The sequence below is a fragment of the Zymoseptoria tritici genome, chromosome 13, assembly GCF_000219625.1.
Source record: "Zymoseptoria tritici IPO323 chromosome 13, whole genome shotgun sequence".
NCBI lineage: Eukaryota > Fungi > Ascomycota > Dothideomycetes > Mycosphaerellales > Mycosphaerellaceae > Zymoseptoria > Zymoseptoria tritici.
This window is the reverse complement of record NC_018206.1, coordinates 189,426-216,033: the sequence shown is the minus strand read 5'-3', so window position 1 is coordinate 216,033 and position 26,608 is coordinate 189,426. Positions and strand designations below refer to the sequence as shown.

Genomic DNA, 26,608 nt, shown 5'->3' with positions numbered 1-26,608 from the left:
ACTCCTTGACTCCTTCCTTTCTCACTGCGTCGTGGCAGTCGACATCTCACACCGCTATCAAGCCTCTGAATGTAGGGCGAGTGACGATGCTGTTCGCTTGATCTAGCCGCACCAAACGCCATTCGATCCACTTCGCGGGAAACAGCGTATGCGATGGAAAGCTGATGGAACACTGCTCGCGCCATACGGCTGGCCTCCTGTACCTGTGCTACTCAGCCGGAGTACGAGCCGCCCGGCCGACTTCGATGCCCCGAGATTGACAGATCGGCCTGGATTCAAGCAGATCCAAGATGTGTACGCCCGGAATCGTCAGCTTCTCACTCCATGTGTTCCACGGCTGAACAAAGGGTACCTGGAAGTTCTGTGCTACTTTGCAGATCATGGCGTGACAGGGCTGAAGGACCAATATGTCTGAAGAGACTGACAGGGCTGAGTTGATGGCTATCTTAGTCCTTGATCCGGAAGGCCAAGTCTCACTGCTCATACTTGCTACGAAAGGTTCAGAATTCCATGCCCGACGGCGCCGTCGAACTCCCTGGTGCATAGATCCGCAGACGCAGACGACCCTACCGTACAGGCTGTTCCATTATTTTATTTCACGATGGCCATGCACAGGCCAATCAATCTGCCAAATGGTAAAGAGCTACTTCATCAACTCGGTTCCACGCTCTTGCGTTTGACAAGATATCGATTCTGCAGAAGGACTGCGGAGAGAGCGACGTCTTACCGCCAGCATATCACACCACCGAGTCTGCTGACTAGCCCTCCAAGAACATTCCAGTATCGGAGAAGGCCGATTATGATCCACATGCTACGACATATGCGACATGCGAGCATCCAATACCTGCTCAGCCTGAGTCCCAATGACACTCACAGAAGATTCGGCCTTCGTCCCGCGCCGGGCAGCTGAGGCTGCTTTCTTGACTTCAGCTGACGTTTGACTTCAACTCTCCAGCTGATGCCGATGTAACGAAGCGGAGAAGCTTCTGCACGCATCACAGTCTCTATGCAGCACCGGAGTCGCCGAACTGGTGTTGCAAATGCCTCACTGAACACGCCTCGTACGGTAGCATGCTGCGCATTCTCGGTAGAGTCCTAGACGATAGATGGCATACTCCTATGAGGCATCTATCATCCGTTGGACGCTACGTCGACGGTATAAGAAGGCCCTCCATCTCTCCAATGTCCTGACTTCTCCATCCACAGTCAAACATCACCAAGTCTCAACTCCTCATTGAACTCCTACAACCACTACACCAATCTCAGCCATCAAACATCAAAATGCAGCCCTCGACGTTCTTCCAGTCGCTCTTTGCCTTCACTCTCCTCTTCCCGCTCGCTCTTTGCGGCGACGGAGAGAAAGCGTACGTCCAGGTCATCAACAACACTCCTCACAGTATCAGCGGAGTCGGCGTGGTCCACAAATACAGCAACGTCTACAAGGAAGAACACGTCTACGACATCCTCCAGCCCGGTCAATGGTCCTCGCCCTTCGAAGTCACCTACAACACAGGCTGGCTTACCACAGGCCGAGACTGGTGGCTCGTGCTTGGGCACAACGACAACGACCCGATCGGCAAGAACTCCATGTCTCAATTCTACACCGACCCGGAGAACTTCCAAGACATCATCAACTGGCTCGAGAGTGCGGCGCCGACTTTGATCGGCGCTGCGCTGACAGCGGCTGAGATCCTTCAACCTGAGCTCGCGGCCGTTACAGCGGTGGCTGGAGTTGCGGCGGAAGCTCTGTGTACCGCGATGCTCAACGATGCCGCCACGGCCGGATACAAGCAGCACATCTTGACGGACGAAGATAAGGGCAAAGTCTTGCAGATCTGGATCAATAACGACGGCACCGTCAACTTCATCTCTCCATCGGGACGCTCGGACACGGAGTATGAGACTAGACAAGTTGGGTTGGGACTCTAGGCTGATGCGCCTGGGATCGGGAAGGGGTCTGGCATTGCAGCTGCTATGGTCGCAAGAGCAAGCGGCTTGCAGGAGATTTCACCTTTGTTTTCTTTTGTTTTGTCGTTCACTGGGGTAGGATCTGGGGAACCGGTGGGAGGTAGACTTGCACTGGGAATCCCAGTCTACATTCGTTCGTGTGGTACTTTGTTGCTTGGCTTGCTTTATCAAATAGAAGAATAGATAGAAGATACTATGTGAAACACTCTTTTGGCGATCTCGCGCCTCGTTCTCGTCGTTGCTGACATCGTCTATCAAATGGCGTGGGCCAGGATGCTGTCGGCGTACTTCATGGCTAGAACGAGGCTTTCGACGAAGGTCTTCTCTGGAGACGAGATGTGTCCGGCTCCGACAGTAACGTCCTCAACGGTAATGTTGACAATGAGATTCGGCAGTCCAGTGTCATCATCCACAGGCACAAAAGATAGCAAGATGTTCACATTGATCACCTGAAGGGGAGCGAGCAAGTCACGAAAGGAGACTCATGTGAGGCACACGTTGTTCAGGGAGAGATATGGTCTTCGTGAAGCGGCAGACTTCTTTGGTCGACCAGCGATGAACGTGATTTCATCTCAGCACATGGATTCGTGGCGTGATCGTGATCATGTCGTTATTGATCGTTGTTCATGGAATGCAGATGATCAGGAGACCGACAATGGTATCGCCGAATGACTGCCAGTCTACCATGCCAGTAGAGAGTGGGTTGCCTATACTACAGGTCCGGACTGAGCCATCTTCCTTCTCGTGCGTTTTCGGCCTGCTCGGAAGTAGCATTCGTCAACATTGGCGCCCGAATTCATCTCTCACAATTGCATGCGGAGCCAGCCAATCTTCTTCTCCGTCATACTGGCACTGACTGCCCCAGCTAAACGCGACAAAAGTCAGCACACATTTAGCTGACCATGACTGCGGACTTCGATGCACCGATTTTGCAAGAAAGGAAGAAAACAAATCGTTGGCGGTCTTGGGTTAGCTTTGTCATTGGCAGACGAGCAGCGGGAGGCGTTTGCATACGGCTGCCACGAGAGGAGCCATGCCCATGAGGCCGACGAAGGCGGCAGTGATCAGCGTGATGAATTTAATGTTGATCTGAGAGTTTGCTTGGTTTTTGTTCGTGTGAAGCGGAAGTAAACGTATGGAAGGGGAGAAGAGGACTGTAGGAGGTCGTCAATTAAGCCACCTCATTGAGGATGTGCCCTTGCTACGCTCATGCTCATTCTTGTCGTCCGCCCCGGCAATTTCGTTCCTGTCGTCCATGAGTTCTTCATTGCCGCCTTCGTCGCCTTGTTCGGTCACATCCAGGGAAGCCATGTACTCGGCGAGAGTGACTTCCTTCTCATGCGGAGCGGGTGCTAAATGTACACTCGTCAGCGTTTCGCTCGTGAAATCTCGTGGAAGCGATGGTATATACCACCCGTCGTTTGCTGGCGTAAACACTTGAAGGCCGCAAGTGCGAAAAGCTTGTTCTAATCGAGGAACACCTGGGACGCAGCAGAGTTGTCGTCTCGGACTTGCTGCATCCTGTCGACGAACTCCAGACATTTGCCCTCCACGACCCACATGAGGCGGACGGTGACCAGCTCTGGTGTGCCAGGCAGCATCTTATATACGGCGTCGATCATAGTCTTGACCTCCTCATCTGTGATATTTGGACACATGTTGTGCCGAGGGCCCCAGTGTGCATCGCGTTCTGTGGCCAAGGCGTAAGCATTTGATTTCGAATCGGTTGAGAACAATGTGCCAGTATGCCTGCGGCTTTCTTCAGAACCTCTTCCTTTTCTGCCTTGTTGCGCTTGCGCGTGGTCAACTACAGATCTTGAACGAATTTCTCGACCTCTTGGACTTGATCCCGATGAGCTTGCTGCCTGTTCTTGAGAAGATTCGAATCAGCTCGTGCGTGAGGCGCGAGGCTTTTTCGTTGTCTGGCTCGAGCTCGAAGATGGTCCGAAGAATATGCGCCATCACTGGATCATGCTCGTAGAGCTCCTGCTGATAGGCTCTATCTGCACGCTGCTTCTTCGAGCGTCTAGAGTTCTTGGATCTCGCGGAAGGCATGTTCGCTGCTTCGGATGTCGTGTTGTGGATGTCGTATTGTGGATGTTGTTCTGCGAATGTCGTTTTGCTTTGCGGATGTCTTTTGTGACATTGTGTTGTGGATGTTTTTGGAAGGAATGAGCTGGTGTGTCTGGAAAGAAGAAGGCTTGGAACGCAGAGCAATGCAGCCAAAGTGGGGCGAGAATGGTGAGGTGAATGTCTAGCATGTGATGAGAGCATGTGCGCAGTTCCGTGACGGATCGCACTTCGTTCACCACGTGCCGTAGACAGCGACCTGCGGCTTACCTTGAGTGCTTTCACATGCCAGGCGTCATGTTGATCGCTGCCATGACGATGGAAGCCAGGACGTATATTGATACAATGTCTACATAGTCGTCAGCGATAGAATAGCACGTGAAACGTCCTATGCATGAGAGCGAATCCCTCGTCCAATACCAGTGCGCTGTCAACCCTACGACTCATTCCCCAGATGCTTCTCCAGGTTGCCCAGTAGATCGTCCTCGCCATCGTCCGGGTTGTCGGGCTCCTCTTCGACTTCATGGGCAATCGGCGTCAGAGCTTCATAAGCGGGAGCCTCCGGTTCTGGGTGTCCTTCAGCGGGTCGTACTTTTGCAGGTTGTACTTCAGCAGGAACAGCATACGCTTCTTCCTCCGCTGGCACCCCGGCTGAAGGCTGTTCAACTGCGGCTACAGGCGATTTTGCGGCAGTCTCGGCGGCTTCTTCCATGACTGCGGGTGTCTCCTCGACTTCGGTGGGCTCGGAAATCTCCTCGACAATCGAAGCAGGCTCTTCTCCAACGGCGACCTTGGCCAGTGGCTCTTCTGTCGATGTCACTTCCTCTCTCGACTCCAGTGCTTGTTCAGCGACTTCCAATTCGGCGCCAGGCCCTTCAGCATTGAGGGACATCGGAGGCGCATCAGCCATGGACGCAGACCTGCTATGACTGATCACTGCTAATGGTAGATCCGGTGAGCTCGGTGGGTCTCGGGTTATTTGGTCCGTTGCTGCAGATGGCATGGCTTGAGTCTCGTCTTGATGTAATGGAAGCGGCTCGGCGTCCATCTTTTCAACAGGTTCGGGCTTGGTGTTGTCGTTGGTAGATTGCACGTCCTCCATCGGTTCGGCTGTGTCGGTCGTCGGAGCCGGAGGAGCAGCGTCAGTCGGCGGTGCTGCCGCATTTCCTTCGCCATGGGTAGGTGCCTCATCACCTGAAAGCTCGCCGTCCTCGCGATCATCATCATCGTCTCCATCATCGTCGCCGCTGTCACTGCCATCCTCACCACCTTCTTGTCCTCCTTCAGCGCCCTCTTCTCCAGGCGCCGCAGCCGCAGCTTGCGCAGCAGTGACATCCGCGCCAGCCTCCTCCCCTTTTGCAACATGCTTGACAGTCTGACCTGGCTGAGGCACGATCTTTGTCGCGTTCGGTACGACTGTCGTGTATGTAGATCCGTCGGGATTAGTGAAAGTCACGCGCTTCTTGCCACGTCCTGGACCGCCCTTCTTCTTAGGAGGAGGCCTGTTCCGGCGCGGCGCAACAGTCGGCTTGAGATGTTCGGCGACCACGACTCCTTCCTCGTTGGCGATACCGACACCTTCAATCACAGTACCAGGTGCCGCGACCACAGGCTTTGCATCGGCAAGCTCGGTAGACTCCGTCACTTCTCCCTCCACTGTCTGGCCTTCCGGGATGAGCACATCGTAGATGGCAATCTCGCCATTCGCATCAGTCTTCTGCACCTTTGTTTTCCGCATCGGTACGTCGAGGACACTTTGCTGTTCTGGACCGTACAGACTCGGCAGGCCCTTGCGCCTTTTGGCCAGGAACTCGAAATGCTTGTGCTCTGGCTCGAGTAGATGTTCCGGAACGGGCTTCCATTTCTTGGCGATGTAGCCACGGTCTTCCACATTGACACTCTTGTTAGCTTCCTCGGCGATGTCATCCTCGGGTTTGTCATCGTCCAGCGCGTCCAGGTCCTGTTTTCGCTTGGTGCCGACTTTGCCAGATCTTGCAAGTCGGAGGAGTTGCTGCGTCCAAGGAGAAAGCATTTGATAGTCGCGTGGCATCGGCGGATCCGCCCATTTGTCGTCCTCACCAGACACGACCTCTGTGACAGGCGGAGCTAGTGATACTCGCGCGTATGACTGGCCCCATTGCTTGACCGGCAGGCCTTCGAATACGTCGTTATCGGCATTGCTTCGACCTGAGCGATTGCTGCGACCAGGCGCACGGTACTGTTCATAGGCATTCATCGTTAGTTGTGTGGAGGAAGAGTTACAATGGATTCATCTGGAGAACAAGGTGATTGTGTGCGCAATATGTCGTGATGCTGTGAAAGGCTACCAGGGCGCCGGTATCCGGCGCATATCCGCTGGCAAGGTTGATGAATGCCCAATGGCATGATCCGCACTTGCTGTGTTCACCCGCGTACAAACGCAAGGCCTGCAGGATGTGATGTGATCTCAGGAGATGGATGGATACGTACCGGAGCCATGCTGGTTCACTCCCGGGTGATGAGCGGGGGTGTTGTTGTATGGAGAGTCTGCTTCGGAAATCCTCGAGACTCGGCGGGTATATCTACAATATGTATGTTGATCGCGAGCGCTTCGAGAGGACTGAGCAGGTGGAAGAATGGTAAAGACTGGCGGAGATGATTCTTTGTATCGAGATATGTCCAAGTCCAAGTTGTGCTCCTCGACCTCGAAACGCGTAAGTTGTGGAGATTGGAGAAAGCGCGATCTGAAATGTTCTGCCTCAGGCATCAATATCGGTATGTCGGACTTCCGCGGAGGAGAAAGACAATCAGCTCCCGTCTCTCCTCCCAAAATTGATGACATAGCCGTTTGCAGGTATCAAACATTTGTTCGAGGCAACATCGACGACTGCAACAATCCAGGAATCTATATATCCATCCCACAACACCACACACATCATGGCGAGCACAACAGCATTCGAAGTGCGATCACTCTACCGCTCTCTCCTCCGCACATCCCGTCAGTTCGCCGCCTACAACTTCAGAGAATATGCGAAACGAAGGACAAGAGATGCATTCCGGGAGCACAGCACAGAGAGCGATGCGCGGAGGATACAAGAGTTGACGCAGAAGGGATTGAAGGAGTTGCAGATCTTGAAGGTGGGTTGAGCAAGAGCGATGCGGGCAGAGTGGGAGGCTAATGTCTATGCAGCGGCAAACCGTGGTCAGCCAGTTCTTCCAGCTTGATCGATTAGTGGTGGAGGGAGGGAAGACGGGAAAGCAGACCGGTGGCAGAGGTGATATCGTGCGGCAGAAGGACACTGGGTAAGTACCGTATGGAATGGTGATTTGCTCAATGAATGCTGACAACCTCGCAGTTGGGATTGATCTTGCTATGCGGCTCCTGCTCGATCTGTGTATGACTAGCGGCATGTATATTGAAGCACAATGATCACTCGACAGCATCGACCAGTACGGCTCCGCGTCCACAGCGATTCGTCCAACTTCCACTCGTCCAACTTCCACTCGTCCAACTTCCACTCGTCCATCTTCCACTCGTCCATCTTCCACTCGTCCATCTTCCACTCGTCCATCTTCCACTCGTCCATCCTCCACTTATTCAATGTTCAAAGACGGCCAGCCTGATCGCTCGTCTGCTTTGCGAGCCAACCAAGAAGTCCGATGAATGCATACATGGGAGGAAAAAGCAGGACAAGAGTCTCAAAATGTAGTCATGCACACAATGGCACGAAAGGCGGAATGAATTTGTGTGATGTCCCAAGCACTTTGGGTTGGCCTCCGTACGGAGTTTCGTTATAGGCGGTGATGATGCAAGGACTTGTTCGAGAATGGCTTATTCAGAACTTTTCCACTTCGTTCAACCCTGCTTTACTGTACACGGCGACGAATTTGAAGCACTTGCCGGACTTCCCTCTCCCTTCCCATCCAGAACCTCCTGCAACGCACTAATGATATCCGCTTCTTCTACTACAGCGCCGAAGCTGGCAGAGAAATGTCAGCCAATCATTCCGCCTGGGAAACAACAGACGAAAACATACCGATAACAATGCACCTTTCCCGACAGCACCTTCTTCAACGTCGCCAATTCCTCACCACTCAACCCCCAAAACCTCTCATCCTGCATCAACCGAATCCACGCCTTCACAGGCGGCAACTCCGGCTCATTGACCTGCAACTGCGAGCTCAAATCCAGCAACTTCAACAGATCCTCCCGCTGCACTTTCGGTAATTCCGAAGGATATCGCGCGCCCGGGTTCTCTTGGATGTGGGAGGGTGGAGGAGCGGTGAACATCAATGCGTGGCCCGAGATGTGTTGGTTCTCGCCGTCGTCGGGCACTTCCATGGGTTGGCCGCCCATTTCGTAGTCTTCGCTCACTTGGCAGTTGTGGGCGCGGACGGTAAGGTATTGGAGGTGGGTCATGCAGGGCCGTTCGAGGCTAGAGTCGAGGATGTTAGTGGAGTGGGAAATGGGAGGTGAGGAGGAGACTTGCGTTAGAACAAAGTCGAGGCCTAGCTCGTCGTAGTCTATCGGAGCGGTCAATATGGTTGCATTGGGCGTCGGTTGCGAATCACTAGGCGAGCTCGTCGCGGGCTTTGCGTCCACGATTGTCCAGCTTGAGGCCGCACATCGTGATTGGGACTCTTCCCATGCGTGACCGGGCGGCTTATTTGATGCTTCGTCTGGGATTGCGCAGCCGACAAAGGATGTACTGGGCGAGATCTTCGAAGGTTCGTCGGACATGCAGACACTATTCGTCCTGGTGGGCAGGCCAGATGTGGGAATTCCACTGTACCCAGAATCGGTACCATACGTAGAGGCTGACATGTCAAGCTTTGATCGTAGTCGCTGATTCTCCTCCAGAAGATGATTTCGCTCGCTGACGGCATCGTCTCGGGCTCTATTTGCTGCATCTCGTTCGTGCGATATGTTGACAAAGATTTCCTTGAGTCGCATCACTTCCGCTTCGAGGTCCTTGGTGTATTGCTCCTTTCGTTCTCGATGTGTTCTGCTGGATGATTAGAGTTGTACATGCAGTTCTGCTGATGGTATGCACCTTTGTGCTTGCCGATTCCTCTGCAACTTCTCGGACTGTGCGGGTTTGGCATCTCTCTTTGGACCAGGACGTTTTTTGTTCAATATGATATGTTCTTGCTTGATCGCCGGCGTAGAAGTTGCACTGTCCGGAGACATGGTCACTATGACGAGTGAGCACACCGCGGACGAGGACTGCATTGCGTCTCGCTGTACACACCTACGCCGCCGCTGCTGGCGGACATTGCTGGAGATGTGTCCATCCCAGAGAGCCAGTCCAGCTAATTTGTGGACATCCAGGATCTCGGATCGATGGTCGTTAAGCCGCGGCGAAAGTTCGAGAGTCTTGAGTATAGTCTACGCAATCAAGCGTGATTTGGAACCACTCCAGTGGAAGTCGGCAAGTGTAGGACTTCTTCCTCAGTCGAATGCCCTGAACGCGGTGAAAGCAGTCCTCACAGGCTTGATTGTGGTCGTGAACTGCGTGAGTGTACATTCAAGAGCAAGTCGGCACTCGTACGGGAAGGATACGAGATCCCGCCTTGATCGAAGCAAGTGAGGTCGTTGTACTCATTACGCTAGAGGTCTAGAAGCCCTCGTTTCGGTTGTTGCAACTGTCATCCGAGGCAAGCCACTTCCATCATCATGCAACGCCACAACTTTCTTCACATAGCTGAGCTCTTTTATATTTGATTTTGTGCTCGATGGCGGTGTTGTAATAGGGCCGATTTGTCACAAGGGTTGATAACCGACACCGGTTCCCATCAATGTATATATAGAACCGAGGATCCCTCAGGTAGAGTCACAATCTAATAGCTCATAACTTTCAACAGGTTATGAGCCCGGACCGCGCTTACAGGTTACAATACCTCCAGTGTATAAGCCCTTTTTACGTTCTTTACGTATGTCTTATCAATGTCTTTATCGACCTCCGCGTCGATTCTTAATAGGCCTTGTGCCAACTCTCAATAGGCGTCCGCGCCAAACACTCAATGGACTTTACAGTCAATCTTAATGAAAAACCTCAAGTCGAGTTAGTGACTACTTTGGTCGTTGTCCGAGCATCTCCGTCGTTTAATTAAGCGACAAGGATAACCTCGGAACAACGTCAGAGTTTTCACGCTATCGACACGGACTTGCTGCCATTTTTACGAACGTGACACTTTGTGCAACGTCCTATTCAATGTATCACTGCATCACTCGAAACATCCAATACAAAGTGGATTACTCTTAACGCAAGTCTATGTCCACCGTAACGCACTAAGGGACACAGACCTATTTAAGATCCTTCAAAGTTTTAACGAATCAGTGCATATATACTCAGGTCCTAGCGAACAATGGCAAAACAATACAAGCTGCGTCCAGGCGAGACAGAAGAACAAGCAGCACATCGTCGTTTCCTCGCTGCAGAGCGCCAGCGCTACAAGAGACACCGTGACAAACAGGCCGAAATCGAAGAACAAAGACGAAACATTTAAAGCACTCCCTACCTCAATCCCAGGACCAACCCGTTCTCGAGTCTATCCGTACCTAACGACTCAAGGCCACCTCGACGAACATTTGACGACATTGATTCACACGGCAACACCATTGCATCAATAACCTCCTTAACCAAGGCAACCGCACCATCCGCGCCACCAGCAGCACCAGCACCACTACCAACTCCAGGTCCATCAAAACCACCAAAGGCCTCTAAGCCAAAGGGCAAGAAGAAAGCGTCTCCAGATGAGACGGGTGCGACGCGTAGTGATCACCTTAAAAGCACCTCGACGGCTCCACCTGGTACAACTACATCTGCACAGACTGTATTACCAAAGGAAGCTAATCACGCCAACAGCAGCTCTTAGTTTACTGATCCTGCCCCTCTTGCCCAGGGAAACTCGGCCAAATCACCACCCTCCGACGACGACGACGACGCACTCTTCATTCCGGACGAGTCCTCCTACCGTTTTCAAGCAGCTCCTATTAACAACATCGTCAATATGCCACCTCGACGTGCGCCAGCAGCTACCGCTGCCCCTGCTCCGCCGGAAAGATATACCGAGCGCTCGACGGAGTACAAGAAGGCGTACAAATCAGGTTTTAAGGACACTAAGCAATTTGACACGATGGTCACACTTACTGGCCTAAACAACTACGCCACCTAGAAGCGTCAACTCCTCAACTGCGCACTCGCAGTCAATTTTCACACCCTTATTAATGGATCGGAGCTCCCGCCCGTGTCTCCAGTAGGAGATGCACCAACCTCTGAATGGAACGACTGGATGCTGGAACACGCGGAATGGCTGGCGAGAAACCTCTCCCTGCTTAGCTACATTCGAAGGCACATTACCGAAGGCCTTCAATCAAAGATTGAGGGCATTACCCTCGTCGCCACCGCTCTGGAAGCGATTGAGAACCACTGCATGGCGAATGGAGTTTATTACTTCGTGTCAAGACTCGGCGATGTCTCTAACTACTCGTTTGATAAGGCCGGTTTATTTGAAGACTTTATGAAAGAATTCGAGCGAAGGATTACTAAACTCCACGCCCTGGCCGAGGCGCCAAAACTTCCGGACGACTTCAAAACCGGCTTCTTCGTCAAAGCACTAGGCCCTCGTTTCAGCAACTGGATCATGACCCAGAGCTCAATTTACAAGATCTGTGGCATCGGAAAGGGCAAGCAGCTAATTTCGTACGAGTCCTTAAAGTCCTCCGCAGGCAACGAATAGGAGCGAATGAGTCAAATTGACCCAATGCCGGCTTCAAATCACTCGTATGCGGCATTCCGTGGAACAAAGCGACCGCACGACTCAAACGACCCGCCACTCGGACAACTACTTGGACCAGCGAACAACAAATGCGAGTGGCCAAGCCATAAAGGACGGTCTACCCACACGAACGGTCAATGTGCGAAGCAGAACAACGAAGTGTTCAAAGCATTCAAGGCGGGTAGAAAACTCCCCGGGAGCTCGAAACCAATGACTTCCGGTGCGAACAGAGACGCTGTTCATCCAGGACGGCGTTCATACCTAGCGGGTATGGATGATTTAGTAACAAATAACGGCGACCCTCAGATTGAGCGGGTCGTACAATTCACTAGTTCATCATTCACTACAAAGGAATGACTATCCGACCTCGCGTCTGGAGTCGCATCAGAACACATTGCTGCGGGTGCACTTCACCCTACATACCCTTCAATATCGAATCAATTATTCATTGCCTCCTACTCCGTCGTCAATCAAGCATCAGCCCCGAAGACTACCAAATCGGACATTGTTCAAGGCGGGTATGGCAAGTACGACTGGATTGTGGACTCCGGCACTATGGAGCATATCTGCCCGAATCACGAGCTGTTTGTCGATTACGTGCCACTGAAAACACCGCAGGAAATAGTTGGGTGTAGCACTGGATTCTTTGCAGTAGGAGTTGGGCGCGTTCAACTAGAAGTTCGACACCCTTCCGGAAGCCGTCAATTGATCTTGTCAAAGGTTGTTCACATTCCTCAAATGCCAGTGTCCTTACTATCTGTCGACAACCTCAATCGAAGCGGCACACGATACACGTCAATTACTGGGTACTACGACTTCACAAACTTGTCAACCGGTGAAGTTTTGCTTACTGGATCACAACGCGGAAAACTCTGGACACTAGACGTCTCGATTGGAAGCTCTTACCTGTCGACCTGGATCCACCAAACGCCATCAAACCTCCCGATGGAATTCAATACGGCCTCATTCTTCAACACGCGCACGCAGGCGAAACTACCACTAAGCGTGTGGCATCAAAGACTGGGCCACATTAGCCCGGAGGCCGCCAAAGTAATGCTGAGGCGAAGGAACATTAGCTTTATTGATCAATCCTTTTCATGCGAATCGTGCTATCTGGGCAAGGCCCAGCAAACTTACAAGATATCGGAGCCTGTGCGAGAAACAGAACCGTTTGCGAAGATTCATATGGACCTCGGCGGACCACTGCCTGCCTCGATATGCGGCGAACGATATTACCTGCTACTAGTCGACGACTACACCAGGCACTCCTGGGCGTACATAATGAAGACGAAGATGGCCGACGAAATCTACCGATGCTACAAGGACTAGCTGACGCGCATGGGCACTCAATTTGATAGGAAGATTCGATGCATTTACACAGACGGAGGCGGAGAATTCGTAGATGTCATTACACAGGCCTGTCGATTGGCCGGAGCGAAACTAGAGATGACAGCGGCGTACCAGCCTGATCAGAACGGAGTCGTTAAAAGAAGACATCAAACCCTCTGGAACATTATCCGGTGCATAAAATAGGACGGGCACCTTCGAAACGAACTGTGGCCGGAGCTGCTGAAAGCAGCAATCTTCATTAACAACAGGAGCCCTACGCGAGCGCTACACAATCAAAGGTCACCGCATAAGGCACTTACTAGGAACGTTCCAGAGATTGGGTAGATGCGGCGAGTCGGTTGCCGTACATACAAACTCGTACCAAAAGCGCTATTTCCGAAGAAATACGATCCGCGAGCTCATCTCCGAGTACTAGTAGGATTTAAAGGAGAAAACCTGTTCAGACTGTGGAATCCCATTAATAGCAAAATCGAGCGTGCGAAGGAAGTTCTGTTTGACGAAGACGTTCGACTAGACTATGGTTCGTTGAACTATACGTTACCGTTGTCCAGCGCCAATTTGGACGCAATTGATGCACCGGAAATAAATCTGCCGAACAAGACGACTGCCTACAACGTCGCCGCGCTTCAACCTTCACAAGAAGCATCCGCTGCACGGTCCGAGTGGGAGAACAGGAATTAAGGAAGTCCGGACCACATACAGCGTATGCCTTACGTTGGACCGCAAGTCGCGAATCCACAGGTCGCAACTCGACCGAATCTACCACCGATTAGCCACGTTACTAGACCTACGCCAATTAAAGTCCCTACGAATTCGAAGTTGCCACCACTCCGAATGCAACCCGTGAGTTACTACTACACGCATCAAAGTGACTCAATATCAGTCTTTAATGCAGCGTTCCTCGCCGGTAAACCGGTTATAGAATTCGAAGTAGAAACGGAAGACACGCAACCACCGGACCCAAATCGACCCCTTCAGCCTCCAGACGTCGACACCGCGGTCACTGTTCAATTGATGGAGAAGGACCCAATGGTCCTAAATACCTATTAGCAGGCTATGGACTCGGAATACAGAGAACAATGGATCGCGGCAATTCGCGAGGAAATCGACTCGCTCAATGAGAACGGAACATGGGATATGGTCGAAGGCGCCACTGCAAAGGACGCTCCACTCTCGGGAAAATGGGTGTTTACGCTCAAACGAGGAAAGGACGGCGAGATCACTCGATTCAAGGCACGCTGGGTAGTGCGTGGCTTCGAACAGCGCGAGGGCATCAACTTCTCAGAGACATTTGCGGCAGTCGTCAAACCAATGAGCTATCGCATGATGTTCGCACACGCAGCGAGACACGACTGGCACGTCCATCAAATGGACGTCAAGACTACTTTCCTGTACGGCGACATCGACCAAGACATATGGGTCGAACTACCGCCTGGCTCAAAGGACGGCACCAAAGTCTGCAAACTGCGCAAAGCCCTCTACGGATTAAAACAGGCACCGCGCATCTAGTATCAAACTCTAATCAAATCCCTTCAATCACTTGGCTTCGAGCCGTGTCCTCACGATCAAGCTGTGTTTCAAAAGGACGGAACATATATACTTGTATATATAGACGACCTCTTGATCTCAGGCCCTGATCTTAAATCAATTAAGGAGGCGAAGGAGTCGCTTTCGAAAGCGTTTCAAATAAAGGATATGGGCGAATGCAGCTTCTTCCTTGGAATCGCTATTGAAAGAGACCGTGAAAAGAGGACAATTCGACTAACTCAAACAGCGCATCTCAAGGCGATGCTCGAAAGGTTTAGGTTGAAAGATGCTAACCCAGCACTAACTCCGTACAACTCGAAGGCACGATGGCAACCTACGCCTATGGATCACATCGCCACCGCCGAAGACAGACTCAGGTATTAATCAATAGTTAGGTCATTAATGTACGCAATGCTAGGAACTCGACCGGACCTAGCATTCTCGGTTTCCCAGGCCAGCCGGTTTTGCTCAAACCCATTAAAGGACCACCAGGATCAAATCAAAAGGATACTCAAATACGTGGCCGCAACGCTGGACCTCGGACTAGAATTTAATAGAAATAACCTAGAGCCTCTTACCGGAATGAGCGACGCCGAATAGGCTGGAGACCGCTCGGACAGCAAGTCAATTGGTGGATACGTCTTCAAACTCGGTGGAACCTCACTTAGCTAGAGATGCAAGAAGCAGACTACCGTAGCCCTGTCTACTGCGGAAGCCGAATACACTGCCCTCCATTACGCTGGAAAGGAGGCAGTCTAGATGCGACGAATGGTCCAATACTTCGGAACGGAGCAGGACACTGTAGTTATTCGAGTAGACAACAGGAGCGCCATCGCGATTAGCAACAACCCGGTAAAACACGAAGCAACTAAGCACATCCGGATCCAGTATCACTTCATTCGTCAATTGATTAACGATAGGACGGTTACTCTCCTTCACATACCAGGAACCGACAACACCGCCGACATCTTCACGAAAGCACTAGATCAATACACCTTTGAGAAGCACATTGCTGGACTTGGAATTACCGGACTGGAGGGCGGACGCGTAAGGAAAGACTTGAAGAGAAAGCGGACCAAGGAGTCTAACTAATGTCAATCATTCGGACAGGAGGTTGACCACTCTTTTCCCAATGGGTTTTTAACAAGGGCAACAGGATATCATGGTAACCGGTATTCGGTTAAGTAGGAGTGTTGTAATAGGGCCGATTTGTCACAAGGGTTGATAACCGACACCGGTTCCCATCAATGTATATATAGAACCGAGGATCCCTCAGGTAGAGTCACAATCTAATGGCTCATAACTTTCAACAGGCGGTGGATTCCTGCCTCGATTGCCTCGCCCTCTCTAGCCTTGCCTTGCCGTCTTTAGCTTGGGAACGAGCCAGGTACTTGCGCCACGGGTCATCGATGTGATGCGATGCGGTACTAGGCCAGGCACAAGAAAGCGCGCTGTTCTCCCACTCATCGAGCACTGTCGTTGCTCATCATCGAAACCCTCACGCTCCTTCACATATTTGCTTGGGGCCGAGGGTTAACGAACAGCGCCTTCCCAGTGGCATATACCCTTCCCTGCCCATCTTCGACTGTCCCCTTTAAGAACACTTTCCTTCCTGTAATTTCCGTAGCCCACGACCTTGCAAGTATGATGCATGGCGTGCTGATAGGAGCTTTGTAGTCCACAGTCAGTGTTGCCGTCGCAGGAGGCTTGAGTCGCTCTGGGTCTAATCTGTTGGCCGTCCCTCCCAGAAGTTGATCCAGAACGACGGATGTCAAGCCGCCATGTGCGCGGACCTGTCTTCCCGTCCAGACCGTCTCCCACCGACATGAGATAGCACTCCTCAAATTTGCTGGCTGCGTTAGGGTCTTGAGCTGAACGACGGAACAAGATCCTCGCGCGAATGCCTTCGGGATGGGATAATGTCAGGTCGAACATGGTGTTGCTGACGTCGGTTTTGCTGAAAGACCCTCTTTCTGGGACATATTGGATGTTGGGATCGTTGAGCAGGTCTTGCACCCATTTTGTAGATGCGAAGTCTGGATGGTCTCGTCCTTGGCTGATGGAGGAGTAGTCAAATCGAGACATCGTCGAAAATCACGGATGTGATCGATCCACTGCGGCTTGGCGGAGTGGGTTGAATGTGCCAAGTAAGGAATGAGGATTGTCTCTGTCTGTTACGCCTGCGTACACAACTGACAGGTCAGTAGGCAATGCGGGTCGAGGTTGCCAGTCTGACTTGAAGTATAGGTCCGCCGTTCGGCAGATGGCCACCAGATATACGCACTTTTGCCGACTTTTGAGTCCGGTTCGGATACTCGATTCCGTCCGACTCCGTTCAGACTCTCGTAGCGCACGTCGTGAAGCAATCGAGCATTGCCGGTCAGATCCGTGTGCGTTCCATATCGCTGCTGCCCCGACCTGACTCGCTCAAGCGGCCATAGCACCCCGGCCGCAGCTCCGCCAGCTGTGTTCGGCTCGGCTACAAACGCTCCCGGCGACGATGAGCCCCCGTGCACCGAATACATCTCGCTTCAAGATTGAGACTGGGTCTGACCATGTGCGAGCGCCGACATGCACGATCATGCTGTGTTCAGCCATCCACTTCGGCATCATCCAAACGTGGTGGTATGGGCATGCAGTCCTCTTCTTGGCTGTGTCTTGGATCTCTTGGAGCCGTGCGGGGAAGGAGCTCAATCCCGACCACCATGGAGCAGCACCACGCTGTGTGTCGGCGAGTCTTGTCTCTGAAAGCACGACTCGCATGATCATCGTCAAGATCTATGCAGTATGATTCTCCGATCGCCTCGCTGATTCGACAACAGAGAGCCCAGCTCGCCATTGGGGCAAAGTCAGGATCACACCTCCATCTCTCCACGTGCGTGGCTCGTGTCTTGTGTCGATCTATCTGGCCATCGTGCAGCAACTTTCTTGGCCCTCCTGTCCTCAGCTCGTCGAGAGGTGTGCATCTCTGGGTGTGTAAAATGGATTCAAGCTACAGTTTGCCGTGACAGACCTTGCGAGTGGCTTGCGCTGCCCAGGCGCGGACAGTGAACCGATGCAAGCGTAACTGTGTTCATAAGCCTTTTGAAGACACGGTCAACGCGGTATCCCGCATTCGCCTCTGGGAGCACGGTGTATCCGGGGATAGTGGAGCCCTCTGGGGAACAAGAAGGCCAAGAGGCGGAGGTGGTGTCGATCGTATAAACATGCTCTGCTCTGCCTTGTCGTGGTTCTGATACGCTTGATCCTCACTTCACCTCACTCCTCGCTTGCTCTGTCGTCAAGATGTCTGCGATTCACGGTGACCACAAAGACCTGAGCGAGAAAGACCCTCGCTTCCACGATGTGACGAATCAAATCGAGAACAGCTCGCAGAACAGTGGCGAGGATGTTGTTGTTCAAGACTGGACTCCTGAGGAAGAGAGGAAGATTGTGTAAGTCTGCCTTCACAGCTGTATCGTGGCTCGGAGACTGTCTGACGCCCGTTGTCCATCTAGCTGGAAAGTCGACTTCCACGTCTTTCCCATGCTGTGCATCGTGTTTGGCCTTTCCTTGCTTGATCGTAGCAACATATCCGCGGCATATATCGCCGGGATGGCCAAAGACTTGCAGCTCACCGGTGCGAGATACAACATCGCTCTGCTAGTGTTCTTCATTGGGTATGGGCTTTTTGAGCTGCCGTCAAACTATGTCATTCGACGTATCGGAGCAAGGTGGTGGCTGAGCTTCTTGATCATATCGTGGGGAGCTTGTGTGCTTGGTAGGTCGCGGAAATGCTCTTCTTCTTCGAGCCGGCCAGCGCTGACCGATACTGCGTTCAGGCATGGGTTTCGTCGAAAACTGGTCGATCCTCGCTGCCCTCCGTGCTCTTCTCGGCATCTTCGAAGCTGGACTCTTCCCGGGAGCCATCTTCATCATCGGCACATGGTATCGCCAGTTTGAGACCGCTCGAAGAATCTCCATCTTCTACATGGCTGCCCTCCTCGCTTCCGGGTTCGGCCCGATCTTCGCGTATGCATTGTCATTGATCGGTGTCGGGAACGGAATTTACCAGCAAGGTTGGCGATGGGTATGTTCCAAATCTCTGCATTTAAAGTCGACTTGGACTGATCTCATGGCTCCAGATCTTCATCGTCGAAGGTATTGTCACTGTCGTTGCCGGTATCATCGCTCCATTCTTCCTCATCGAATTTCCTGAGCGGGCACGATTCCTCGACGACCGCCAAAAGCACATCGCTCTTCAGCGGGTAAAGGTCGAGAGATCCAGGATCACAATCGAACATCCCACCGCGAAGGAATCATTCGTCATGTTGCTTGACTGGAAGCTCGGTTGCTAGTTGGTGCTTTCCATTCGGCATCGCCGACGTAAAGCTGACATTCATCTTAGCGCCATTCAGTACTTCATCGCCGCTTCATCCGTCTACTCGATCGCCTTTTTCGCACCGATTATTCTCCGCGAAGGCCTTGGGTTCAGCTACGCCAAAGCCCAACTACTTTCCTCTCCACCTTACGTCTTCACCATCTTCGCCTCCATCGCGGGCGCATACATCTCCGACAAAATCCGCATGCGTTGGCCGATTCTTTGTTTTCAGGCCGTGGTGGCGATTGTAGGATTGCTGGTTGTTTTGTACGGTGGTGCTCCAGGCGTGAGGTATTTCGGACTATTCTTGGCCACGTATGGTACTCAGGGTGAGCACATTCCTGTAGTACCGCGACAGAACGTAGCGCCCGATACTGACAGTTCCCTCAAGGCAATATTCCCGGAACCCTGACCTTTGGACAGAATCAGACACCTCGGCTGGCCAAAAAGGGAGTAGTCGCAGCAGCGATGATCACTGCCGGCGCTGTGGGCGGCGTGTGTGGCTCGACCATTTTCCGACGTCAAGACGCGCCTCAATATCTTCCCGGCATGTGGGCGACGATTGCGATGCAGATTGTATACATTGGCGTGACGGCCGCTTTGTCTTTCCATTTCACCAGGCAGAATCGGAAGGCCGACCGGGAGGGCAAGATCTTGGAGAAGGTGGAGGGTTTTAGGTATGCGCCTTGAATTTCCTGTGTGTTAATGCTGGCCTGCGATGTTGGTAGAGCTCGTAGATGATTGTCATGGTGATGAAATGCAATTGGAGAGTTGTTGAAGTTGTGCTGCATGACTGGAGGCGGGATGGATGAGACGAAGTCTGGTGTCGGCGTAAACGCATTCCTCACATCACCTCAATCCACCTCACCTCGTTACTCGATGACGGAACACTGTAACAATATCGTCACAGCAAAGCAACTTCATAATAACGACATTGACACAACACAAGCAAGGTCTTGACGATATAGAAACAACAACGATATCATCAACACAAGCAAGACACGATGGAGACAACACTGGAATGGTGGCGACCGCAGATGGTATTTGTCAAAGGAAAGATATCTATTCGAGAAAAGACATTACAAGCGAACTACGACGCCAGCCATGTTTACATACACAAAGGCTCTCTCGCGGTCATCTCGCCGTCACACAAGAAAGGAACAGCAGCAAGAGCGAGCAAACCGCAACCGAGAAATCAACAAAACACCATGTGTACAGATCCAACACACTTTTCTCTTCCTGGACCAATTGGCGTATTGACAATTCCAAGTTCCGTTCTCCAAACATCAGATGGCACGTGAGGTATCGTCGACAATGTCACTCGCTTACAAGAAGAAAGCGAGGACGGCGGCGAGGCCGGTGAAAGCACCAGCGGCGACCTGGGCGGCAGCACCGTGGTAAACAACTGGGCTGGTCTGGCTTGGTGGAGCACCGGTGCCAGCTGGGGTGGTAGCGTTGTTGGCTGGGTACGCTGGGTGGCTCTGGTAGGTTGGTGGCTGCACTGGAGAAGCAGGCGAGGTGGCAACGGGTGCAGGTGGGCCTGGCTGAGGAACGTAGGCCGGAGCAGTGTTCACAGGCGAGACCGGGGTGGTAGCTGGAGGTGGAGCCGGGCCTGTTGGGGCGGGAGTGGAAGAGCAAGCCGTGGCGGACATGAAGCTCGAGCCGGTGAATGGGTTGTAGCCGACGCAGCTGGCGTACTCGGAAGCGCACTCAGCCATGTTGGCGTCGGGACCGTTGCGGCAGTGGTCGTAGTCCATGTTGCACTTCTGGGCGCACTGGTCGCCAGCGGGGTGCGATGGCGCAGGAGCAGAAGCCGGAGCCGTTTGGTATGGAGGTGGAGCCGGGCCTGTTGGGGCGGGGGCCGTTGGGGCTGGGCCTGTTGGGGCGGGAGTGGAAGAGCAAGCCGTGGCGGACATGAAGCTCGAGCCGGTGAATGGGTTGTAACCGACGCAGCTGGCGTACTCGGAGGCGCACTCAGCCATGTTGGCGTCGGGACCGTTGCGGCAGTGGTCGTAGTCCATGTTGCACTTCTGGGCGCACTGGTCGCCAGCGGGGTGCGATGGGGCGGGGGCCTCAGTCGAAGTGGGGCATGGCGTAGTCGACGCCGGCATGCTCTCGACGGGGTGGGTCAAGGTGACGACCGTTGGGTGTGGCACTTGAATCGTGGACGAGTACCAGGTCAGAACCGTCGCCTCAGAGCAAGTGATGTAGGTGGCGGTAGCGGAGGACTCAGCAGGAGCAGAGGTGGTCTCGGGCTGGTACACCGGGGCGGTGGAAGTGCCGTAGCTTGGAGGAGGACCCGCAGGAGCGGAGCTGGATGCAGCACCGTAAGCCTGAGGTGGTCCTTGCGGAGCGTAGGCAGCGGCAGCCATGCCGGCGAAGCCGAGAGCGACAACGTTGGAGATCATCTTGACGGATTGGGATGAGGTTGGGTGAGTTTGAAGGTGATGGGTGGTATTAAAGAGCGTAAATGGTGGGATGAGTAAACGACAGTGGAGTGATGATGGGAAAAGGAAGATGGAGGGCCTGAGAAGGAAAGGGACTATTATACCTGCATGCAACGACAGAGCGCATCGGCCAGGGCGCGAAGCGATCGGTAGGGTATGGAAATTTGGGCCATGGATCAAAGTGGTGAGTGGATAGGCGCCGGGAGTGTTGATGGGCGGACAATATTACACTTTTGGCAGCACAGCATGTCAGATCCCCGTCTCAGAGTACGAGAGGACATGGGGCCGCGGGTGGCTTCTGCGTGGTGGAGCCGCACGACAGGACGACGTGCGAGTGGCTGTCGATAGAACTATGCCAGCATTGCCAGGTCTAGTTCTGGAGTCTCGTCGGTCGATTGCCGGGTCCCGCTCTCTCTCGGGCAGCGTTTGAGACGGGAAGCAACTCAAGAAAGCAACCCTGGACGAGGGTCCCCAGCCGCGCTGGAGATTGAAGGGCATGGTTTCGCTGCAGGTACCGGACTGATCCTGTCTGCGTCAATTTCGTCGGTGGATTGCGGATCGAGGTGCGTGTCGACTGACGACGACGCTGTGGTTGTTGACTGCTGTGGACTGTGAGACGGACGGTTGTTGCCATTATTGTCCCGTCGTCGCTGTGATGTATTGCAATGATCTCTTCAAAGACGATTCGACCAGCTGGACAGGGGATCTGGAGACTTGTCGACCCACTGGACACGAGACAACAATTTCGATGAAATTGACCGCCGTCGTCACCAACGAGACCAGACTTTGGTCCAGCCTCGCCGTCGCCGGTCGGAGCTCATCGATAGTCTTTGTGATCTGCCCAAGGCTGGCGGACGAGAAGATGAAAGTGCCATCGAGCACTTGCAGGCCTGATCCTGGTCTGTGTTCGTCATGCAACAAAGGGGAAGGTTTCTGATATCGTCTCGAAAATCTTACCACGCTGGACCTTGGCCAAACGGCGGCGCGTGGCCATCAATCGAGTATTGTTCCAGCGTGTATATCGTGGTTGTTCTTCTCTGCTCTAATAATGGCACTGCTGTGGACTGTCGGTTGTCTTTGCTTTCTCGCTTGATCATTCGCCCTTGCTCATTTCCGTAGTGTGTCCGCTGCAGGTACCATCGGCAGGGAGGCAAGGAGGAGGAGGCGAGGCGAGCCTTTACCTGGTCAAGCTTTCTGAGCCGTCGAACCAACCATTGGTCCCACTGTGCCGCTGCTGAGTTTCAGAAGCCGCCGACGTCAATTTTGGCACGCGGAAAATAGGTCAATTATCCGTCATCAACGGGCGGTGTGAATCGTCGACATGGCAGCACTGCACCTTTGTGGTAATAAGAGCAACGGACGGGAGTCCTGAATCTTCCACCTGAATCTTCCATTGCTTCGGATCGACATCCAGAAGGTTGCTGATCATCAAGCAAAGCCACGACTTCTCGCCTGAGGCTGTGCGGTTTGCCGCGATAGATCCGCTCATTAGGGTTGGGTTTGGGGAGCACATGGACGGCACTAACGAGCAGTCGAGTTGTACATGTCATGCATTAGGAAGGGCACAACACCACCAACACCCTGCCAGTTGCCAGTCATCTTCCAGCACAACGGAAGCGATGGTTGAATAATGATGACTGCCGGCAGGACCGCCGTCCACACATGGTCGTTTCACCCCACGACTCGACTGCTGCAGAGTGCAGACGTTTCACGCGGTGGAGCGCGAGTCGCAGGGATATCTGACCTATAAACACGCCGTCTGACACACGCTTTCGGGAAAAGGACGAGGCGAGATCTCCCTTACTCCGCCTTCCCTGTGCTCTCATATCGAAGATCACGTGTCGGCAGGATCTCGTGAGAGAAGACTCGCTGAGAAGGGCGTGTCGCAATACCATACCTCGTATATCGGAGTCGCTGCCGTTATAGGAGTGATGGGATTATCGGAACGCAAAGGCCGTCTTTGAGATTGCTGTTAGGGTCTGGAACCGTCGGCTTCGGTGAGTCTAGTTTTGGAGAGCAGTTCCAATCATCATGGCAGCATCAGCTACCTGAGCGCTTTGCTGAGGAGGCAATCCACCTCCGGACTCAATTACAGTGTACTCCATGACTTCGACCAAAGCACGTCGCTCTCATCGCGCTCAAAGACACTCAATCATTCCATTGCACGCCGGCTCGGGAATCATGGTCCTCATCAAAACCTCTCATCATCCCATCCGCCTGATCCTGGTCTCACTCATCCAGCACGAAATTGAATCACAAAGCTAGGGTTCGGAAATCCAACGCCGAAGAACCATTTCCTGCTTATTGCGCAGAGCTCCTGGTCCTGGACAGTTGGCTATTGTTCCGCGCGTTGACAAGTCCAAGGCGCGGAGATGAGATCGCAAGACGCCACAAATCGCCGTCAAGCAGCTCGAGCTTCTGCTAATAATTCGTGCTACTTTGGCAATCCTTGCGATGCCTGCCGTTGGGAAATCGAGCCATCTCACGGAAACGTTCTGGACAGGCCTGGACCTTGGATCTCGGTCATCAGTATGGTCCATCACCACTTTCTCGTCGAATGGTTCTCCTTCGACCTTCTTTCCAGACCAAGACACGCGGCACCAAGTCCGATGACGCATCTTGTTGTTCGGTACAGCGGTGCTTCTCGATTCAACATCCCTGCTCTCGCAATCTTTGGAAATGTTGGATGCGACCGGGATATGTGGAAGACTCGGAGCAAGCAGCGATAGCAGCAATGCGGAAAGATTGCGTGCTCCGGCGAGGTTGCTCACAGCGAATGCCAATAATCGATGCAAGCCCACATCCAGCGTACTGTTCAATGTCTGAGGACAGCGATATCGATCCTTGGAGCACATCGTTTGCGAGGCTTGCATGCATCATCTGATTGATCGTCCAGCTCTCGTACCGCGCGAAGAATGTCTCGACCAAGATACGGTCAGAGAATACAATGTTTCGCCAGTCACATCCGCACGATTCCTCCGCCTTGTTCCAAGATGCATCCAAAGAGACGCGAAATGCAGCATTCCTCCGAAAACATCGATAGCTTTACCTTCCGACCTTCGCCACGAGGTTCCTCAAGCGCCGCCGAAGCCACCATTGTCACCATCGCCGAACTCCTTGCCGTTCGACAGTCGCATCGCATAATGCGCTGCATGAGTCCTCATACCACACACTTACAGGTTGGGCGAAGTCTTATCAATGAGGCTCATACTCGCTTGCTGCTCGCCGTCGAAGTTTCCGCTGCCGGCGGAACAATGGTCACTGCTTGTGGCCAGCCAAGTTCATCCACAGCAAGAAGGTGGGAATTTGATTGCAAGAAACGTATATGTTGCTCCCGCTGTTGAAGGTCTCGGACACACCCATCTTGCAGACTCTTTGGATATTACTCCACTGACGCTGGGATGAAACAAAGTCGCAGTGATCGGTCGAGTAGGGTGGTCGTTGTATCTCTGCTGGCTTGACTGTGGTTCCTTCGGACTGGAAGATCTGAAGACGTTGGCAGCGTTGGTGTAGGACAGCTGCAAGAGTCATTCTCGCTCGCGGCGTGAGGTGAGTGTCCATTCGGCATGCTGCTATTGCGGTGTCTTTGGAGATGCCTTGCCGAGCCCACGGATCCAAGTGCCCTTTTTCGCTTAAATGAGCACGCCGCCTTTCACAGCAGCTCGGATAACACTGCCGACTCATTAGAGGCGTGATGTATACGGAGCTGATTGATATCAGATGGGGGCCAAGATTTGTCGCTGGGCAGTCATGTCCACTGCAACAACTGATCTCGTCATCGCAGGCTCCTTCGAAGCTGATCAAGACGTCGTGACGTTGTCGTGATTTGATCCTGCCATGTTCACCTGTGCGCAGCACCAGCTGACGCTCTCATCTTCTGCAGATCTTCGTGGCCCGTCTGAAGGATGATGGCATCTGGAAGAGTCTGGATTGCAATGAAACCCATTTCCTGCATATAGACAGTACTCGCAATCCCGCTCTGGTCAATGTGGACAACCAGCGTGGGAATGTTGGCACAGCCGGATACATGTACCGATGCAGAAACGGTACACCTTCCACCTCCACTGGTCGATTACCACTTGCATGGTGATGCTGCTCAGAGTCCTGTAGATACCAAAAGACAGATATGCAATCTTACCCTGCGATGCAGCGATGCTCAACGCAGCTTGAAGGGAAAGTACATCTTTCGATGACCCATCTCCTTGGACGTTTTGTCCGCCTATCTTCAACGTGTCCTTGCGATTGATCGCATCGTTGAACCTGGTGTCGGCATACTGTCATGTGCAGAGACTGCCTGCTTGAATTCGTGCCTCATCAGCTTGATGACCTATGGTACATGTTCGGTGGCATGCCATCTGGTCTAATCCAGGCGCAGAAGAATGCCAGACGGCTTGTTTGCTGTGCAGATAATGTTACAACTCGATACATGTTCGGACATGGCTTTACATGTGCGTCAGTGTATCCATTGAAGTGGACATACGTGTCGGACAGAACGATCGAGCGACACGCACAAGCGGCACAACGAGCGATGTTGCATGAGATCGAAGCGAAGACGGCATTTTGGCTCCGTTTCCATCGCAAACCTTTTCATTCCATGGCAGCAGTACAATGCACACACGGTAGATAGACAACGGCATCACTCATTCATCTCAGACACGCACACACAAGACATCACATACAGTTGAAGTGAAGCATGATCAACCAGATAAACATTCCATTGCACAATTAATAAACGCTCGGGCGCCATGCGAGAAACAGCGCAACGCCCGCATTACATACAGAATGAAAAACCACCAGTTCCCTCCACATGATTTAGAATAGTCATTTGGCTCGTCTGCGTTCCAGCAACAATGTTGCCACCGACATCTATGTGCAGAACGACCATTCCCTGGCGTTGACGGCGAGAGCGTCTAGTAGTAACCGTAGGCGCTGGTGGTTGGTGCGGCGTAGATGGGGATGGTGTTGTATGTGGGCTCGTAGATGGAGATGCTGGGCACGATGGGGCACGGCGTGCTCGACGAGTGAACGTATGGAATGGTGTATGGAGGCGGATCGCCACCGGTAGTTGTTGGGAAGATGGGCATGGAAGAGTTGGCTGAGTTTGGTGGGGGGAGGCCGGATGATG

General features: G+C 52.9%; 8 protein-coding genes across 8 annotated transcripts; 5 read left to right on the top strand and 3 right to left on the bottom strand.

Moving 5' to 3' along the window:
- Window positions 1-1,281: 1,281 nt before the first annotated feature.
- Window positions 1,282-1,929, top strand: MYCGRDRAFT_97283 (uncharacterized protein; the record flags this gene model as incomplete). Its single annotated transcript, XM_003847759.1, has 2 exons — window positions 1,282-1,364; window positions 1,431-1,929. 2 exons carry the CDS (start codon window positions 1,282-1,284, stop codon window positions 1,927-1,929), a joined length of 582 nt encoding a protein of 193 aa, XP_003847807.1.
- Window positions 1,930-4,474: 2,545 nt separating this feature from the next.
- Window positions 4,475-6,661, bottom strand: MYCGRDRAFT_111597 (uncharacterized protein; the record flags this gene model as incomplete). The annotated part of the gene is made up of 2 exons (XM_003847475.1): window positions 4,475-6,256; window positions 6,508-6,661. 2 exons carry the CDS (start codon window positions 6,514-6,516, stop codon window positions 4,475-4,477), a joined length of 1,791 nt encoding a protein of 596 aa, XP_003847523.1.
- A 293-nt stretch (window positions 6,662-6,954) lies between these two features.
- Window positions 6,955-7,324, top strand: MYCGRDRAFT_51114 (uncharacterized protein; the record flags this gene model as incomplete). Its single annotated transcript, XM_003847760.1, has 2 exons — window positions 6,955-7,155; window positions 7,208-7,324. The coding sequence occupies 2 exons, from the start codon at window positions 6,955-6,957 to the stop codon at window positions 7,322-7,324; spliced, it is 318 nt and encodes a 105-aa protein (XP_003847808.1).
- Window positions 7,325-7,853: 529 nt separating this feature from the next.
- MYCGRDRAFT_97280 (uncharacterized protein) lies at window positions 7,854-9,294 on the bottom strand (the record flags this gene model as incomplete). The annotated part of the gene is made up of 3 exons (XM_003847474.1): window positions 7,854-7,951; window positions 8,110-9,026; window positions 9,233-9,294. 3 exons carry the CDS (start codon window positions 9,292-9,294, stop codon window positions 7,854-7,856), a joined length of 1,077 nt encoding a protein of 358 aa, XP_003847522.1.
- A 2,382-nt stretch (window positions 9,295-11,676) lies between these two features.
- MYCGRDRAFT_82958 (uncharacterized protein) lies at window positions 11,677-12,246 on the top strand (the record flags this gene model as incomplete). The annotated part of the gene is made up of 1 exon (XM_003847761.1): window positions 11,677-12,246. The coding sequence occupies one exon, from the start codon at window positions 11,785-11,787 to the stop codon at window positions 12,154-12,156; it is 372 nt and encodes a 123-aa protein (XP_003847809.1).
- A 5,715-nt stretch (window positions 12,247-17,961) lies between these two features.
- MYCGRDRAFT_97279 (uncharacterized protein) lies at window positions 17,962-19,726 on the top strand (the record flags this gene model as incomplete). Its single annotated transcript, XM_003847762.1, has 6 exons — window positions 17,962-18,110; window positions 18,174-18,436; window positions 18,498-18,745; window positions 18,801-19,012; window positions 19,064-19,365; window positions 19,428-19,726. The coding sequence occupies 6 exons, from the start codon at window positions 17,962-17,964 to the stop codon at window positions 19,724-19,726; spliced, it is 1,473 nt and encodes a 490-aa protein (XP_003847810.1).
- A 377-nt stretch (window positions 19,727-20,103) lies between these two features.
- Window positions 20,104-21,534, bottom strand: MYCGRDRAFT_106452 (uncharacterized protein; the record flags this gene model as incomplete). Its single annotated transcript, XM_003847473.1, has 1 exon — window positions 20,104-21,534. The coding sequence occupies one exon, from the start codon at window positions 21,442-21,444 to the stop codon at window positions 20,362-20,364; it is 1,083 nt and encodes a 360-aa protein (XP_003847521.1).
- Window positions 21,535-23,528: 1,994 nt separating this feature from the next.
- Window positions 23,529-24,105, top strand: MYCGRDRAFT_106449 (uncharacterized protein; the record flags this gene model as incomplete). The annotated part of the gene is made up of 1 exon (XM_003847763.1): window positions 23,529-24,105. A coding segment is annotated over one exon (249 nt), but the record flags the coding sequence as incomplete, so codon positions are not given.
- Between the last annotated feature and the right edge of the window lie 2,503 nt (window positions 24,106-26,608).